Consider the following 18,868-nt stretch of genomic DNA (forward strand, 5'->3'; position numbering starts at 1 on the left):
TTAAAGCAAAATCCACAGGTTGTGAGACTGTTCACAACTCGGTTGTTGAACTCTCTGTTTCATCTTTGTATCTTGTACATCAATTCATCCAAAGTTGTGATTTTGACACTTAGATTTCACCAATCTACACAAAAAACACAAAATCCCAATGTATGATCCGNANCAGAGATAATGCATGACTAAATCCTTAAATCAATACAATTATGTATGCAAATGACCTAAACTAAGATATGAATGCAATTACATTTTACTCACACATCAAAATACCCCAAGCTTAGACATTTGCTTGTCCTCAAGCAAAGAGAATTCAACTAACACAGAATGATTATGCACACAGAATGATGGATGAATCTAAATGGAAACATACCCTCTCATCTCAAGTTCAGTTCAAACAATGATATTCCTTAAGCACAACTTCACAATGTTTTCAACATGACGGCTAACTTATTGGGACCCTAAGTGCAATTACTTAATTGAGGTCTAACACTAGACATCAAGGCAGATAATAGGAAAAATTTTCTATTAGGTTCCTCACTTAGAAGACACTTACCTGCCAACTAAGCATGGATCTTCCACTCAATTATTTGCCACACTCAGTCTCAAAGGAGTGTCTCTTCCCCAGTAACATACAGTCTCAAAGGGGTGTCAATTTATTCACTCAATATTTATTACTATTTTTTTTTTGTAATTTTGTTTTGAAGACAATTCTCCAGTAACCAAGTGCAGTGAGTGTCACCATAGAAACCTAACAAAAAGCATTTTCTAACTTGTACATCTCAAAAATTATCTTCCTTAAGTGTCAGTGTCAAGTCTCACTGTGTAGTGTGTGAAGTTTCCCAACAAGCAATCAGAAATATGTACTCATAGTGTGCTTAGAAAATGTCATTGTACAGAACATAGAACTTAGAGCTAAGATGATACATTTCCATTTAAACATGATATGCAACATGCAAATGTAAAAATGATGTCATGCACAAGAACACCTCAAGCTTAATTATTTACATGGTTCCCAATGTATAAAGTAAAAAGTACAGGGGGCTACAACTCACAAGATTACTGATGATGAAAGCGGAGCATGGTGAGAACTTCTTGCAAGGTTGTTCCACATTTTTCGGATGAAGAATTTGAGTATCCCGAAATTGTATGAACTCTTGATAATGTTGGAGTTGTTGAGCTTGGAGTTCAGTAATGGACTGCTGGAGTTGAGCAAATGTATCAACAGAAGAAGGGTCTTCTTCTTTTCTCTCTTTTTTTTTTTTTTGAAAACATAAAAACTTTTGATGATCATTTCACCGTGGTGATGTGAATGAGCTCCTTTCTTGGGTACAACATGACTTCTTATGGAATAAATTAATGGCTTGATGACTTCTAATGGATGAGCACACTTCACTACCTCTTCATCATTAATTTCTTTACTCAACTCTTTTGCTTCCATCCCTGACAGTAGAGTTCTCTCCATTGGATTCTTCGTCTCGTGGAAGTCTATCTCCTCCAATACAAGAGACTCAATTATTTCTGCCCTGAAACAGTCTTCTTTGTCAAGCTTGTGCTTCACTGCTTCATTCATAGAAAACGTGACTTTTTCATTTGCTACTCTTAGCATCAACTATCCTTGTTCTACATCTATCGATGCTCTTCCTGTGGCTAAGAATGGTCTTCCCAAAATGATTGGGACTTTAGCATCTTCTTCCATGTCAAGAACCACAAAATCAGCTAGGAAAATAAATTTATCCACCTTCACTAGAACATCTTCCACAATTCCATAAGGATAAGTCATCGACCGGTCTGCCAATTGTAGAATTATCATGGTGGGCTTTACTTCACCAATACCCAACCTTTTAAAAATGGACAAAGGCATCAAATTGATACTTGCTCCGAGGTCACATAATGCTTTACCCACAGTTATATTTCCAATCTCACATGGAATGACAAAGCTTCCTGGGTCTTTCAACTTTGGAGGCAATTTGTGTTGAATTATTGCACTGCACTCCTCTGTGAGCATAATTGTTTCATCTTCTTGAAGCTTCCTTTTCTTTGACAGCAAGTCTTTCATGAATTTAGCATAACTTGGCATTTGCTCCAATGCTTCAGCAAATGGAATATTAATGTGGAGCTTCTTAAACACATCAAGAAATCTTGCAAATTNCTTGGCTTGTTCTTGCTTCTTCAACCTTTGAGGGAATGGAATTGTAGGGACATACTCACNCATCTTTTTCTCACTCTCTTGATTTTTTTCTCCCTCCTCCTTCTCCTCACATTTTCTCTCAATTTCTTTTTCAGCACTCTCTTCTACTATTTCATCAACTTTTTTCTTTTTCTCTCTCTCCATCTCACTCTTTTTTTCATTCTCTAACACTCTTCCACTCCTCAATTGAATTGCCTTGCATTGTTCCCTTGGGTTTTTTATAGTGTCACTAGGGAATGTGCCAGGAGATCTCTTCGAGAGTTGTCTTGAAAGCTGACCAATCTGGTTCTCCAAATTTCTGATTGAAGCTTCTTGGTTCTTGAAGTTGGTCCTTGTCTCATTCATGAAATTAGAAGTCTGGTCCACAAAGGTAGAAGTTTGCATCGTTAGCTTCTCTAATGCATTTTCCAACGTAGACATCTTGTTTCCTTGATTACTGGGTTGCGCTTGATATTGATATGGAGGCCTTGGTGGGTTAGATTGGATTGGATTACTCCAAGGTCTCATTTGTTGGGGTCTCCAATTTGCATTAAAGTTGGTAGAAAACTGATTTTGTTGTTGTCCCATTGCATTGACTTGTGCCTCTTGGTGAGTGGCCTGGCATTCACCATTCTGATGCATTCCTCCACAAAAATCACACCCTGGAGATCTTGTATTCACATTATTTGCTTGCATATTTCCCAGCTTCTGAGTCAAATCAGTAATCTGCTGTGTTAACAACTTGTTTTGGGCTAAGATAACATCCAAAGTATTAACCTCCAACACTCCAACTTTTCTATTTTGACGGTCAAACTGCATATTCACTGTGTTGTTTGCCATTAATTCAAGAGTCTCCAAAGCTTCCTCTGGTGTTTTCAGATTAAATGGTCCTCCACTTGCTACATCCAAAATTGCCTTAAAAGAGGGTGAAAGACCATTATAGAAAATCTGCACTTGCAACCATTCTAGTAGAGCATGATGTGGACATTTCCTCATAAGCTCCTTATATATTTCCCATGCCTCATATAAGGATTCAGTTTCTTGCTGCACAACGGTAGTGATCTCATTTCTCATTTTCACTGACTTGGAAGGAGGAAAGTATTTTGTTACGAATTTTGTAGCCATCTCCTCCCATGTAGAAATACTTCCTTGAGGTTGTGATTGAAGCCAGTTTTTAGCTTTATCCCGTAGAGAAAAGGGAAAAAGCCTCAAACGAATTGCATCATCTGAGACTCCTTTAATCTTCAAGGTATCACAGATTTCCAGAAAATTCTCCAGGTGAGAATTAGGATCTTCTGAAATTGCACCTCCAAATTGATTTTGTTGAATGACTTGTAACAAGGCAGGCTTAATTTCAAAATTACTGGCTTGAATAGGAGGTCTCACGATGCTCCCTTGATAGCAGTTAGGATTTGACATTGACTAATCTCGAAGAGTTCTTCTCACAGGTTGTTCTTCTGCCATTGTTGATGTCTCCTCTTCGTGTTCAATTCGTCTTTGTTCCTTTCTTCTTTCTCTCTTTCTTCTTCTTGCACTACTTCTGTTGCTTCTGGCTGTGCGTTCAATTTCTGAATCAAAAAGTAAATCTTCCGGAGCAACAGTACCTCGCATAAACAACTTAAAGACACAAAAACACTGCACAAAAATTATACGTTACTAAAAGAAGTTAACAACTCAAATCTTAAGCCAATTAGATCACTAATATCAACTAAAAATTCAATCCCCGGCAACGGCGCCAGAAACTTGATGTACGTTTGGCAAGTGTACCAATCGTTATTGTAGTAACAAAATATCGTCCTCAAGGATTGAATGAGTTGAGTACTAGTTTACTAACTTACTTAATTTTGAGTGATAAAATTTATCCAGTAAAATGATGAACATAAACAAGTGATGGAAATTCAAATGATATAAACAATGTTAGAGAATTGATTTCATACCTTCTCATATAAATTCTTCCCCTTTTCAATCGATGTGTAAATTATAATTATTCACTAGAGTTTATTACGAGCTTGTTTACCCCTAATCCCTTAGATAGGCAAACTTATCCATTGAATTTGAACCCCCAATCCCTTAGGCCAGTTACAAATCCAATAAGATCATAAAGAACAATCACATCTCAATTTCAAACTAACTAGTTGTGTCCAATTTCCCAATTGTGACAACATCTAATCTGTTCTATTTATAAACGCAAACAATTACCAATCTTCCAATTGTGAAACTGCTCATGGAATAGACATTAAAACATAAATAGAACACAAGGATAATTAAAATTAAACAACATCAATTGAAAAGGTTCAGAAAGTATAATCAAAAGTACTACATCAATCCTCTAACAAATGGAAAATTAGTTCTGCATAATGTAAAGGAAGTTCAAAAACAAAAGTATGAAAAAGCTGCAGAAGAAGAAGATGAAGGAGAAGCTGTCTGCACGTCAATTCCCACTTTTATCTCCCTTTCCACGTTTTTTCCCAATCCCCCTAATTTCCACTAATTCCTCCTTNTTAGGAGAGTAGTTACTTCCCTTCAATAACTTCCTTCAATTTCTCCTTAATTTTAATCTCTTTAAATCAGTCATAAAAGAGATTAGTAACTGCTCCTGGAAACTTTCACAGCCCATGGAAAAATCCCCAATCTGCATGTGCTCTTCTCTGCTTTAATTCTGCATTTCCTGACATGAATCCACAGGTTGTGGTAGAAACCACAACTCACTTGTGAAGCTCNNTGTTTTGTCTTCTATTTTCTCGAGCTAACTCCACAGGTTGTGGGAACTTTCACAGCTCANTTGTTGAACTCTCTGTTTTGCAACTGCNTTTTAAAGCAAAATCCACAGGTTGTGAGACTGTTCACAACTCGGTTGTTGAACTCTCTGTTTCATCTTTGTATCTTGTACATCAATTCATCCAAAGTNGTGATTTTGACACTTAGATTTCACCAATGTACACAAAAAACACAAAATCCCCATGTATGATCCGAAACAGAGATAATGCATGACTAAATCTTTAAATCAATACAATTATGTATGCAAATGACCTAAACTAAGATATGAATGCAATTACATTTTACTCACACATTACTCATCTTTTAATACATTTGACCTTTTGGAGGTTTGGCCTCCTGAAGATCTAAGGGTAGAAATTCTAGCACCCTAATAAGTTTGGTCTGTCTCGAACCCCATTTCAATCAAAGACCAAATTTCATTTTCATCACCCAAAGAACCTTCCTCAAATGTTGAACCTTTAGCCATTCAATTAATCAATTCATCACAGTCTTCCATTATAATACCTTAAAACAGAACCCACGAAAACTTAATCCCACCGTTTCCTTCGTGAGATCCACCATCTTTTTCGAAACCTGCAACCAATAGTAACCTTGTTCCAAGACCCCTTCAATCTTCCATATCAGCCTTTACCTTCAACCATACTGCAAACCCCCAACAAGAAAACACTGTACCAGTACGTCGACGAGCCCATCTTCAACTCTGCTTATGCTTTGCTCAAATAATGGAAACACTTCTGATATGCTTTGATGTAGATATGAGATGTTGTGGTGTAGATCTGAGATGCTTTGGTACTCAACAGTTTTTGGAGTCCCGATTTCTCTTTGAAGGGAAGATCTAGGGTTTGTGAGTTTTGAAAAAGATAAAAGAATAAAGTTTGGGCCACAATTTGGGCTTGGATAATAATGCACACACTACTGAAAAATGGGTATCCGCAGGTGAGGAAAATCTGTGGGTTTTTTTTATGAGGTATCCGGGTAGTGGGTGAGATGCTTTGGTATAGATCTTGGACAAAATAAACTCAACAGTTTTTGGAGTCCCGATTTCTCTTTGAAGGGAAGATCTAGGGTTTGTGAGTTTTGAAAAAGAAAGAAGAATAAAGTTTGGGCCAGAATTTGGGCTTGGATAATGATGCACACACTATTGAAAAACGGGTATTCGCAGGTGAGGAAAAATTTGCGGGTTTTTTTTTATGCAGTATCCAACGGGTAGTGGGACGAGTAACGATACAGTTTTTTACATGCAGGTCGAGTTCGAATATCAAACTATCCAATGTTGACCTGACCCGTTGTTATCCTTAGTTAGATATATACTAATACAATTGAAGAACTTTCTTTGCTTTTTATTACCAAACCTTGGTGCTATAGACTTTGGTACAAGCTTCCTATTATTTTGGTCCAACAATTGAATACATTCTTTAATAAACAAGATTTGTAAGTTAGGCAAAAATAGCTTAGTAAAAGGTTAGCTATAATCTTTTAAGGATTAAAATATGTAGGTAAGATTTGGACGAAAATTTAAAATTGTTTCATATTTTAAATTTTGATACATTATAGTTTCTTAAACATAAAACAAATAGTTATTTTAAATTTAAATAAATAAATAAATATAATCATTTTAAATAAAGAATGTAAAAAAAAAATAACTCAATTGGTTTAAAATGATTATATTTATTTATTTTTAAAGTTTACTAAATATACTTTATTAAAGTTTGAGATAGATAAGAATTTTAATTTTACATTAAAGTTAAAAGAAAAAAGCATATTGAAATTATTATTTTTAATCACCTACTAATATTGAAAAAATGAGTAGCTAGATGGGGAAATGAAAGTATGAAAAAAAGTAAGGAACTGGTTCAGAGAAAATGAGAAAATGAAAGCACTATGGTGGAGCAATATTGGAGTGTTGGCTTAGAGATATATGGATAGATGCACGGTTTTTATAATAATAGGAATCGCACTATGCGAATCGTGACTCCTCTAAAAAAAATTTCTATTACGATACATACGGGGGGTTGATGAATTATTTTATAGCTTCAGTAGTTAAGGGTAAATATGGAATTGACTTTTCAAAATCAAATCTAAATCCAATCTGCTCTATTCGAGATTATTTAATTCAAACTTAATAGGAAAGAACTCGTCTCGATTGGCTAAAACTAATTTAGGTTTACCTTGAAGTTAGACCATTGATTGAGACTGATTGAAACAACCTTTTGTCTAGGATTGATTCTACAAACCTTTTATCTGATTAGCTCGTCTCGATCTTTAATCAGGACTATTTCGTCACAACTTTCAATTAGGACAACTTCGTTGACTTTCCATCTTGTTAGATCTTCAACCAAGCCCAACTTGTTAGGACTTTAGGCGAAGCTAACTTGATCAACCTTTGACTCGGGTTAACTCAATTGACCTTTGTCTTGGGTCGACTTAGTTGACCTTCACCTCAGGCCGACTTGGCCAGTATTCGGCCTAACCGACTCAATCGACCTTCGAACTGGGCCGACTCTTTGACCTTCAATCCAAGCCGATTCAACTTGAACTTTGGCCCATATCGACTAGACTTGAACTCCAACCTATGTCAACTCGGTTTGAATTTTGGCCTAACTTGAACTCCGACCCAGGAAACCTTGGCTTGAACTCAAACTTGGAATGATTCGACCCCACCTTCGACCCAAGATGACTATGCTTGACCTTTGATTTAGGATGACTTGGCTTGACCTACAATCATGGCCAACTTGTCTCAATCTTTTGTTAGATTTATAATTCATACAAATTAATAATAATCACAAGCAATAAACCTTTACAAATAAAGCAGTTCCTAATATCCTTAAAATAGTAAAGTGGAAGTGTACCTGAAGATTAAACATTGGGAACAATTAATAAACAATCTGATTTGGTAACTGATCTTCTTTTTGTAGAACACCTTTTTTGCCTTTGTATTTCTCTTCTGATGGGGATAAAGAAAAAGATACAAGAATGATACGTGTGCTTAGAGATGGGGACCATGACCCTTTACGTAATCTCTATGGTTACTTTTCTTTAGTTTCAATAATTATAATTTGGCCCCTTCAATAAATTAAAATTATTGTTGGTCTCTACATAATAAACCTTTCATGACATATATGTCCTTCACCACATTTACTTAATTAGATCACTTTATAATTGACTAATAATATACAATGACCCTTACACGTCTAATGATTTGTTATATATATATATATATATATATATATATATATATATATATATATATATATATATATATATATATATGAGTGGCCCAAAATGACTAACATCTTTAGCTTAGGTCATCCGCTCTCAATCTTCAGCCTATATAAAGACATCTTGAATTTTGATCTAGATCGACTCGACTTAATTCTTTGACCTTGATTGACTCACCTAAAGCTTCAACTTGGGTTGACTCGATTATATTGATAACATTGATTTTTATGTGTTTTTGTGTGTTGGTTTTAATGAATAAAATTAACTCTCCTTAGCTTTTATCTTGTTTAATCCTCACGTTTATTGTGTTTTTGAATTATTTTGTATTTTGGTTATTTAATGCTTGTTTTACCTTTAATTTCTATTTTGAGTGTGTTAAATAAGTGAATAACAAGCATTTCTTGTAGAGGAAAACAACTGAAGACTCAAAGAAGCATGTTTTAGTCAAGAAAATATCATTTTAGAGAAAATACCAACATTAGGCGTTGTTGGAATCAAGCCTAGCATTGCAAAAACAGTAAGCAATCAATGTTGTAGGGGATGACATTAGGCGGTAGATACATGGCGTCAAGGCCACATACAAGAGAAGCTATATGGGCGGTGGTTCTTCAAAGGCCATTATTTTATGTTTTATTTGGTTGCGTCAGGTGTTATTGATATGACACTGGGTAGTAATAGTGCTGACATGTCAAAATTGGGTATTTATACATGTCTTCCACAATAGTTTTAGGTATTCCTCATTTTGCACAATAGAGAAACACTTTAAGAGCTTGAGAAAACCTCTTGGAGATTACTAAGGGTGTTAGGAAACTCACCTGTTCTTCCTTGGGCCTTCTCCTTCATCCATGAAGGTTTTCCTCCTTTTGATGTTGGAGAGGAAGATAGACTATGAATGGGAGATGTGGATATGAATAAGGAGCACAAATAGAGCTTGGAACAACTCTTTAGTAACTTAGAAAAAGACTTTCTTCTTTTCTTTGGTTATAATTTTGTGATGTTAATGCATATGTTTTTATATTTCAATTTTAATATTTGACGTCCTTGTAGATAAAACAATATTTATTGTTTGTTATGTACCACTAGTGCATTTGTCGTTGTCTATTAACATCTACTTGGATCAATTTGGTTCGATCTCTCTTAGTTGATTGGACTTAACATTTGCTCTATTTGTCACTCATTCTTGTAGGAATGAAACCACGTTCCAAGAAGATATAATAGACTTTTCTATTTTCTTTTTAATTTTGGATGAGTCAAATCTTTAGAAATTAACAACATTTTCTTACATAAACATTTTAAAATGTTAGTTGAATACCCCCTCACGTTCCCGTTCACTCTCACGAGAATTCCACAGTGAAAAATGAATACAAAGCTTTTTAACAATGATAGATTTCTACCAATAATTTCGAAAATTATTTTACAGAAGGATAGAAAATTAACAGTTTCAAAATTGATAAGAACTTGAAAAATAATTATTATTCAATTAGCAAAACAGAATACCATACTTACATACTGTGGGAGGAGAAAGTACACAGATTTTTAAGCGGTTGAAAGAAAACAAAAGCAAAATCCAACGGTTACGATGAGACAAGGGAAACAGATGGCTGTGATGCGATCCCAAAGTAATCAAAATCTTGGGCAACAAGCATATCGTGCAAATTTAGAGAGCTATGCATTAAATCAAATGTTCGTAGAGAAAATTAATAAACCCTAGAAACACAGCCACGTAGGAATCTGGGTGAGAAAGAAAATGGTGTTATGGGAGATTACCCTTGCCACTGCCTATTTTTTGGGCATCAAGCGAACCTACAAGCTCGCCCTCAGGATTCAGCGTAGGATCCTAGCGCCTAAGATCCGTCAATTTGTTCATCGGTATTTTTTTTTTCTCTTCTTTGATCTGCTTCATTTCATGCTAATGCGGTTTGGATTCGTGTTCCTGAAAAAGAAGTAAAGAAATGTATAAATTGGGCGATTTAGATTATACATAGTGTCAATAATGTTGCTTTAGTTTTGTTATGCATGTTAGGACTGTCTTATTAGGTATTGGATTTAGAATGTTATGATTTTATATCTCAGAGCAGGAAAATTTTCATTGCCTATCCTTTGAACGAGAAATTTTGTTTCTTTGTTTTTTTTTTTTTATTCCTTTCATGTGAATTTGTGGATGCTGGACGTCTGAATCGACTTTAGACCTGTCTGGATCAGGAAAAACGAGTTATTGAGAACTTTTTGGCTACATACATAAAACTTATTTTCTAAAGCTCTTTTAGTTTTGTATTCAAACGTGCTTTTATTTATGAGAATATCCATTTTTCCCCCAATTTTTTGTTTTTAATTTCTTGCTCATGAAGTCAAGTTTCTGCGTAAGGAAATGTTATGTCCTTCTAGAAGTGACAAGTTGCCGGTGCTGTCAGTGAAAGGCATTTGCGTGTTTTAACATGTTTAAAACTTGGTGTCGTTTGGGGATATGGAATCTGCTCTGAATGGATTACATTTTCCGGGAAATCATGCGAGGAACACCATGAAGGGATTTAATGTTTTTTAATAAGTATTGTATCCAATCATTCTAGGAGGATCTAGTTTAGTTCTCGTTGCCTTCTATTTCCAGAGGACAGAAAATTTAGTGTTTTCAAAAGAATATATTAGTTAGGCTCTTGATAGCAGGCGAATTTTCTTGCTGCTAAGCATTCAAAGCATAAGCAGTCAGATTTGAGATGTAATCATTGCGTGATATTTCCCTATGCTTTGCTATGAACACATCAAAATGATTATTAATGTTTGTAGCTGTTACTAATAACACAATTTCTTTACTTGTTTGTTACTTCACAGACGAACACGAGCTGTATTCAATGTAGCACTCAAAGCTAATCGGACCATTCAAGAAAGAGACATTACATTTGGTAGGAATATGGGAAACTACATTTTGCAGAGGCTAAATAGAATGAAACCACGGGCTCAAACTCAGGGTGGATCACCCTCCAATGGTGCTCCTCGCCCAAGTTTAAGAATGACAAATCTTGTATCACGTTTTTCCAACAGCAAAACTTATAGTTACTATCAATTATTCAAGAGGAAATCAGGTAAACAAAACACCGTTTTCCAACAAAAAAGCATATGGTCAAAGCCTCTCCCCTCCATTGTAAAGATGATGCGGCCTCAAAGTCTTGCTGGAACTTCCACCCATTGCAGGCACCTCAATATCGACGCTTCTCATGCTTCTAGGCCAAACTACAGAGTAAATTGGCCAGGTGATGTTATTAGGAAGGACATAATGCAATGGATGTTGCGAAGCTTACATCATATATTCTTGCAGGGGAAAAGTTGGTAAATGCTGGAAACCAGTGCTGATGGAAGCTGCTTTTATTTTCTGCCCCAAACATATTTTTTTTGTTTTTTCAATAATCTTTGTACATAGTTTGCTGATCTTCCTTTTGAAGATTGAACTTTGTAGGATTTATCTGTTTCAGAACCGCAGAATTGATCAACAAATTCTAGCAGGTACCTAGGAAATGAAATAAACAAGATTGATTTCAATTAAACCACCATCCAAAATTTCATAATTTACACCATGAACTTGCATCGACCAAAAAAAAAACGTAAAAATATTCTTTAAATTAGCATGAAGTTGGGTGATGAAGCATAGTACGGACAACAGTAGTACAGAAAATAACTTAAAAAATTTGATTGTGTAAGAAAAAGTTAGAAGAAAGCGTTTACATGAAAAAAAACTCCAAATATTTAACTGAACAGAAAAAGTTATCCCACAAAACTGAAATCTAAATTAAATCATATCATGATTTTACCAAAATTATAAGAATAATGTTCTAGCAGAATAATTGTATATCCAAAGAATTTTTTTCCCCTTTTATAAGCTATACCGAATGAGACTTTGATAGAGCAATGTGGTTAAAAAATATATTAAATCGCAACTTTTTCGTGAAGAAATACAAAACAAAAATGAATTAAAATGTGCTATTCTTTTTACCGATTAAAATTAATTCTCGCACCAAATTCACTGCAGGAGAAAAATATAATTTATTTTCTTTATTAATCAATGAATGTGCCCTTTAATAAATTCATCTCCATTATTAAGTGAGTTCTCTATTAGCCTTGTTAGAGAAATGTATCTCTCATTTTCACATATAGACGGATTGAAGGACAGTGAATTAGGAAAGAAATTAAATGATTGTATATTGTTGGATGTTTAACACAAAACAACTCAAATGGGCACATATTTAAGTTGTACATAGTTCTCCAAAGTAGTTAATGATATACATGTTCCAGATATCTTGATCCAAAAGGATTTCAAATAAAATAATCTAGCACACTAATCTCTCTATTCTAGAATGCCCTGTTAAGAAATCATAACTCATGGTTTGTGTAGAAATCAAAAGAAATATGAAAAAGAATTGTATGTTGAGTGCCGTGAGAGATGATGCAAAAGGTTTTATATATAAGCACAAAGGTAAACCTAGAAGCCACAAGGAAATGGACCTAAAACATGAGCTTATGTTAACATCATCCCTAATATTTATAATGCTAGTGTAAATTCATGGAGAGTTTGTCAAATAAAAAATGAAAGCCTATGCAACTTGGTAAACATATTTGCAGTTTGTAAAGCCGAATGGACTAACGGTAAGGATATAGTATCAAGCTAAAGATGGTGATAAGTAAAATGACAATATGTTTTAGTATGTTTGGTTTGCTCATGAAAAATAAGGTTGTTAGTAATATGAATAACACTTCTATTCTTACAGTGAAAAGGCATAGGATTTTTCAAATAGACACTCATATTTGCAAGTAACCAACACAATTAAATAATCTCACATGTAGTGAAAGTCATTGTGCGACACTCAGCTTCTGTAGATGATCGAGATGTGACATCTTGTTTCTTACTCTTCTTGGATATAAGTGAATCATCAAGAAAAATACATAACCTGGTAATGGATTTTCAATCATTAGGATCATTATTTCAATCTGCATCACAATAAGCATTTGAGTCTAAAGACGACATAGAAGGAAGTAAAAGAAACTGAAATTGAGTGTCCCAAAGATACTTGAGGATATGAAGAACAACAACCCAATGAACTATTGTTGGGGCTGAAACAAACTGACTAACAATATGAACAACTTATGCAATCTTTCGATCATTAGGATCATTATTTCAATCTGCATCACAATAAGCATTCGAGTCTAAAGACGACATAAAAGGAAGTAAAAGAAACTGAAATTGAGTGTCCCAAAGATACTTGAGGATATGAAGAACAATAACCCAATGAACTATTGTTGGGGCTGAAACAAACTGACTAACAATATGAACAACTTATGCAATCTTTGGATGGGTGACAATAAGATAAACCAGACTCTCAACAATAGTTCAATATAAAGTACAATCAGTCAAAGAAACACAATCCGATGGGGAATATTATGCACTTGTATTAAGGGAGTACTGGCAATCTTGTTGTCAATAAGCCAAACATGTTTAAACAAGTTAGCAATGTACTTGGACTGAGACAAAAGATGACCTTTAGAGAAGAATCAACCTCAATACCCAGAAAGTAATGTAGTACACCTAAATCTTTCATAGCAAAGTAATGGAATAAAGCAGCTTTTAAAGATGCAATTACATCAAAATCATCACCATTAGTAATTATATTGTTAAATTAACATATAATGATAACAAAATACAAATGCACTAGTTCTCTTGAGAAATAAAGCAAAATCATGATAACTAGCAACAAATCCAAGAGAAACAATTATTGTAGAAAATTTCTCAAACTGAGCATAAGGTGCTTGTTTGAGACTATAAAGAGTCTTTTGAAGTTTGCAAACTTCACCAAATTTGTGAGAGACACCTAAAGTTGGAGTCATGTAGATTTCCTCGTGTAGATCTCCATTCAAAAAGACATTCTTCACATCCGTTTGAAAAATCTTCCATTGAGAAATAGAAATGACAACAATCAATGTATAAACAATAATCATCTTTGCCATAAGAGCAAATGTTTCCTTATAATCCATGCCACACTCTTGACTATATCCTTTAACAAGAAGTCTAGCTTTATACCTTTCAATTGGACGTTTTCTTGGCGACAATGGAACTATATCCCATGTATGAGTCTGATGTAGAGTAGCAAGTTCCTCAACCATAGCATTTTGCCAAAGAGGATCACAGACAACATCTCTATAGGATGAAGGCTCACAAAGACTATGAATAGAGGCGATAAAGGAGACAAATGAACCAGAATAGGAGGAATAAACAAAATATGGTAGTTGAGTAGACTTACAATTACACTTGGGTCAAATAGGTGGAAAAGGAACAGTAATCTCAAAAGATGATTGAGCACGTGTAGTAGAGGGAACAACAGATACAAACTCTCTGGTGTTGTAGCTCTAATTGATAAGACTAGTTTTGGAGTTGGTATGGAAGAAGGTGGAGTGTTGTGATTATCAAAAGGATCAATTGTAATGACATTAGATGTAGAAAAATAATGTGATCTAGTTGGAATAGAAAGTGTTTCGGGTAAGGCATGAAGGTTCCTTACTCAGCATTCAAAGTCGTATGTTCCATCCCCCAGGTTACCTTGTTCTCTCTCTTCTCCTGTCCTAGCGGTGGGGGAGGGTGCTTGCAGAAGCAAGTAACTTTGCCTAATAATCTTGTAATAAAATTACCTGCTTTTTCCATCAAACATATATTTATAAATTATTAAAATGAGTTTATCATGAAGTTTGACTCATTAGTCACCATTAAATGAGATTATTCATATTAATTCTCAATCAATGACTATTATATTCATTAACTGTCCATTAATAGCTATTATTGCTTAGATTAATTTCCAGCTGGTCAATTATTTTCTGGATGGTCAGCCCCGATACTTTGGCTGACCGGGTGGTCCTAAAAACACAACACAACGTGAGTGCTTATGTCATTTTTATTTTAGTGCACAAATATCTATTTCAAAGTTGATATTGTTTGAAAAAATTAGATTATGTACATAATTGAGATAAGTGATCTATACCTCCTTTGTAGTATTATATTTTGTTAATTGAATGTATGTCACAAAATTATTGACCCAAGTGATAATTTTAGAGTTATAAGCTTCTCATACCTAAAAAAACTAGTATAATTATCAGTTTTTGTAAGGCTCCATGATTTCAATATCAACCAAGTATAAGTCAATAATTAAATATATTGACTTAAGGTTTATTTTAATACCATGTGGATAATTAGGATAGGGAATATGTCTGTGATGGTGTGAAATAAATAATTAATTGAATTAAAAATGTAAAAATAAGAAAAATAGGCGAAACAAGTTAAATAAAAATAAAGAGGACATAATATGAGCAAAATAAGCTTGATTTAGTGGTGAGTGATACATTATCCTGTGTATTTTATTTTGCTTTACCTTGTTTTTATTTTATTTTTTATTTTTATTTTTTAATAACTTAAGGTTTAGACCGAGAAGCCCAAAGTAAAATGGGAAAGGGGAAAACGGAAAAATCGTATTCCGTCGACTAGGTACGAGAGCTCCTTCTCCTCTCATTCCCTTTTCTTTTCCTTCTTCGAAACCCTAAAACCTAAACGAAGGGGAGGTTCTGCGGTGCGAGAGCAAGAGAGAGAAATAGCAACGCGTTTTGGGAAAGAAAGAGAAGAGGACACAGGACGTAGGACGGAGGAGAACCGTGAGCAGTGGACGCGGAGGGTGAGAGCGTGAAGTATTGGAAGAGTTTTCGAGTTGAGAGGTCGCCGTAAGGACTTCGGATCAAGGTATGGGGAACTAAACTGGTTTTAATTTGCTTTTCTTGTTGTTTATGTGTGGAAGTTGGGTTTTGTTCCTGAGAATTTGGGGGTTTAATTAAAATGTATATGTATGGGGAGCTAATCTATTGTTGGATTGTATAACGGGTAGTTTCTGGAAATTTTATGTCTTTCCTTGGCTTGTGAAGTTCGGATGTTTTTATTAAGGCAGGTTGGATGTAATGTGGGGTGTAATTAATTTGGTTCGAGCCGGATAAGGGTCTATATCTGTTCTCTGGTTGGGTTTGAGTGTGGATACATTTGTTTATTGCTTTAGGAGTTAGTTTGTGTTTCTGAAAAATTACAATGATATGCCTTGTTTTCACAAAACCAGAACGTTTAAAAGTTTATGAGGAACTAATGATTTTACACGTGAATCAGTTTCATGTGGTTATATTCTGTTTGGGAAGCTTAGGTAATTATGATTTTACTGGTCCCTAATTATACTCGTTCTTTTGAAATTTACGCAAATACAAACTGATAAAATGGGTTGCTATCTATTCTAGTTGATAGTGATAAAAAAGGGAAGGCTGTGTTGATTAGGGGGTGATGATACTAATGTTAAATTATGTGCCTCTGATTAATCAGATATTTGATATATTAGATGCATGTTCATATATATTATGATGTTAATGCGCTCTGTTTAGTTTAAGCTTAGGTTTCATTTTGGAATTTAATCCATAGATAATTGGAGAGTAGGAATGAATTGGAAAATAGGGGGTTATGATGGGTGGAATACTGTGGTCATTATGGGGTGAGCAATTAACGTTCTGCATTAATGAAACTAATTTGCTGAATCATTTGCTACAATAATGGGTTACATCAGTCCACTTGTCCTCGTACACACAACTCATAATTCTAACATATCCAAGATGAACAGAAATCATTATAGCTTTATACTTTTCCAAAACTGTTGCAGAACTACTCTGTTGATTTCAAATCATTGGTCCGTCCAATAGTGGCTTTTTTTTGTCACTATTGGAGCCACTATCTGCAGAGCTCCATAACCCTTGGACCACTGGTCTTTGGCAGTTTTTTTTGTCATGCCTGGTGTTTTTCTGGTACACCAAGTGCTCGCAGGCACCCTCTTTTGATCTGTGCACCTGCCTGCATCCACGACTCTTGTCATGCAGGTCTGCTGATCTGCTCTGTTCTGATTTGTGATTGAAAACTTAAACTGAGTTAAAATTAGTGCAGTTAAGTTTCTACCATAGTTAAGTACAATTCAGAATGTAGTAGAGTTTGATAAAATAAAATATAGTTCAGTTCAATTCATTTTAACTATTTTTTAGTTCAGTTTAGTTTAGAAGAATTATATTTTACTTGACTCTAGGTTTTAACAATGCAGTTCAGTTAATGTTGTTCATCCTTACTTTTGATTACTGATGCTCTGGGTGAGGATATTGTCTTTTCTATTACAGTCTTAAGCTGAACTTCTGAAGAAACCTCCAAATTTTCCAAAAGCACGTTTTATCAAATTTTGGGAAATTTAAGAATTCTTTCCTTTATCAAACTTGTACTAGCAGACTTTTCAATTTGTTCTGTAAAACAATAGAAGGATAGCGCAACGTTCGATTATATAAGGTTTGAATATTACCAAGTCATTGTTGGGACTGCAACACTTACGTGTGCATAGCGCTAACAATATTTTGTTGATGGTTAGTTACTCTTGATTTTGTGGCGTACTTTTAATGGGCGTTTCTATTATCTAATACTTAGAATGGGGGTAGTTATTTGTGTCTTTTGTTGTCAACAGGGAGTGAGAGCAATCATCGACTAAATGGAATTAGCAGACAGAGCAGTTGGATTTCTGTTATCCGTTATGAGCTTGTCGATATTTACCTACTATACATTTTGGGTTATCATCCTGGTTCGTGACTGTATTTTAAATGAATGATAGTTTTCGCATTTTATTCTTAATTACAATTTTTATTTGTTGATCCTGTGGTCTTTTCAGCCTTTTGTAGATGATGATCATTTCGTTCACAAATACTTTTTACCTCAAGAGTATGCCATACTAATACCAGTGTCTGCTGGCGTTGCACTGCTTTGCTTCTTAAGTATATTTGTTGGAGTCGTGATGCTCAAATCCAAAAAAAAGAAGGCTTGATTTTCATTTTCCGTTTTGTTGTACCAATTATTGAGTTTTGAAACAGCGAATGTATTAAGGTATATTTTCAAACATTTCATTCAAGTTAAGAAAAGCTTTACCTAGACTGTGCTGTTTGTCTACAATAATGCATGCCACAAAAGGTTGTAAAATATGATAAATGGAGTCTTACTGATTGTGAGAAATGATACCCGATACCAATGCTGAACTTTAGCATAGAACGAACTGACAAATTTAAATCAATCAATTATGAGTATCGCGATACTTAATTATAAAGGGGATGGCGGGAGAAAGAAATTCTAATATGTACAATGATAATATTCACGTGGACAATTGTGTATCACTTAACTACCCATTGCTTTACTCGTGACGAGTCTCAGCATTACAAGTTGAAGAAGTAAATACCACTTTCATGGATCGCAAAACATAGTGCTTTTTTTCCTACATCCTACCTTTTTATTTTTGTACTCCCAAACTTTTTTAAATACAAATAATGACCTGTTTTCACTATGATTGGGAAAAATTATAATTATTTTCTCTCTCTCCTTATTTGTTTAGGAACTCTCATCCCTCACATTTAACTTAAGGGTGTTGCTCTTTCCATCATTCTCAAGTTTAGGGTTTAGGGTTTAGAATTATTATTATTATGATTATTAACATTGGCAATAGAATTATTACTAACAATACTTATATCTTTCAACAACTCTTATATCTTTCAACAACTCAACTTTTCCCAAATTCAAACTCAACCCTCCTAACCCATCAAAAGAAGCCCTTCTCTTTTCACCTTCCACCACCATTGACT

General features: G+C 34.6%; 3 protein-coding genes across 4 annotated transcripts; 2 read left to right on the plus strand and 1 right to left on the minus strand.

Moving 5' to 3' along the window:
• Positions 1-1,606: 1,606 nt before the first annotated feature.
• On the minus strand, positions 1,607-3,583 carry LOC106765980. The gene is made up of 2 exons (XM_014650741.1): positions 2,355-3,583; positions 1,607-2,171 (listed from the first exon to the last, which is right to left on the minus strand). Exons 1-2 carry the CDS (start codon positions 3,581-3,583, stop codon positions 1,607-1,609), a joined length of 1,794 nt encoding a protein of 597 aa, XP_014506227.1.
• A 6,210-nt stretch (positions 3,584-9,793) lies between these two features.
• On the plus strand, positions 9,794-11,680 carry LOC106767634. The gene is made up of 2 exons (XM_014652564.2): positions 9,794-10,030; positions 10,988-11,680. Exons 1-2 carry the CDS (start codon positions 9,909-9,911, stop codon positions 11,484-11,486), a joined length of 621 nt encoding a protein of 206 aa, XP_014508050.1. The 5' UTR covers positions 9,794-9,908; the 3' UTR covers positions 11,487-11,680.
• A 3,926-nt stretch (positions 11,681-15,606) lies between these two features.
• LOC106767186 (dolichol-phosphate mannose synthase subunit 2) lies at positions 15,607-18,240 on the plus strand. 2 transcript variants are annotated; one of them, XM_022782966.1, is made up of 4 exons: positions 15,607-15,923; positions 16,873-17,086; positions 17,710-17,823; positions 17,911-18,240. In XM_022782966.1, the coding sequence occupies exons 3-4, from the start codon at positions 17,734-17,736 to the stop codon at positions 18,061-18,063; spliced, it is 243 nt and encodes an 80-aa protein (XP_022638687.1). In that variant the 5' UTR covers positions 15,607-15,923; positions 16,873-17,086; positions 17,710-17,733; the 3' UTR covers positions 18,064-18,240. The 2 variants fall into 2 exon arrangements, with proteins under 2 accessions (XP_022638687.1, XP_014507512.1); XM_014652026.2 differs by lacking the exon at positions 16,873-17,086 and having other exon boundaries at positions 15,610-15,923.
• Positions 18,241-18,868: the final 628 nt, after the last annotated feature.

The sequence above is a fragment of the Vigna radiata genome, chromosome 7 (genome assembly GCF_000741045.1).
Source record: "Vigna radiata var. radiata cultivar VC1973A chromosome 7, Vradiata_ver6, whole genome shotgun sequence".
In the NCBI taxonomy this organism is placed as follows: Eukaryota; Viridiplantae; Streptophyta; class Magnoliopsida; order Fabales; family Fabaceae; genus Vigna; species Vigna radiata.

Excerpts from the sequence above, each read along its gene's own strand:
- LOC106767186 (XM_022782966.1), top strand. The coding sequence starts at position 17,734 with ATGGAATTAGCAGACAGAGCAGTTGGATTTCTGTTATCCGTTATGAGC. Across the intron at positions 17,824-17,910 it reads CATTTTGGGTTATCATCCTG|CCTTTTGTAGATGATGATCA; the intron begins GTTCGTGACTGT and ends TGGTCTTTTCAG.
- LOC106767634 (XM_014652564.2), top strand. The coding sequence starts at position 9,909 with ATGGTGTTATGGGAGATTACCCTTGCCACTGCCTATTTTTTGGGCATC. Across the intron at positions 10,031-10,987 it reads ATCCGTCAATTTGTTCATCG|ACGAACACGAGCTGTATTCA; the intron begins GTATTTTTTTTT and ends GTTACTTCACAG.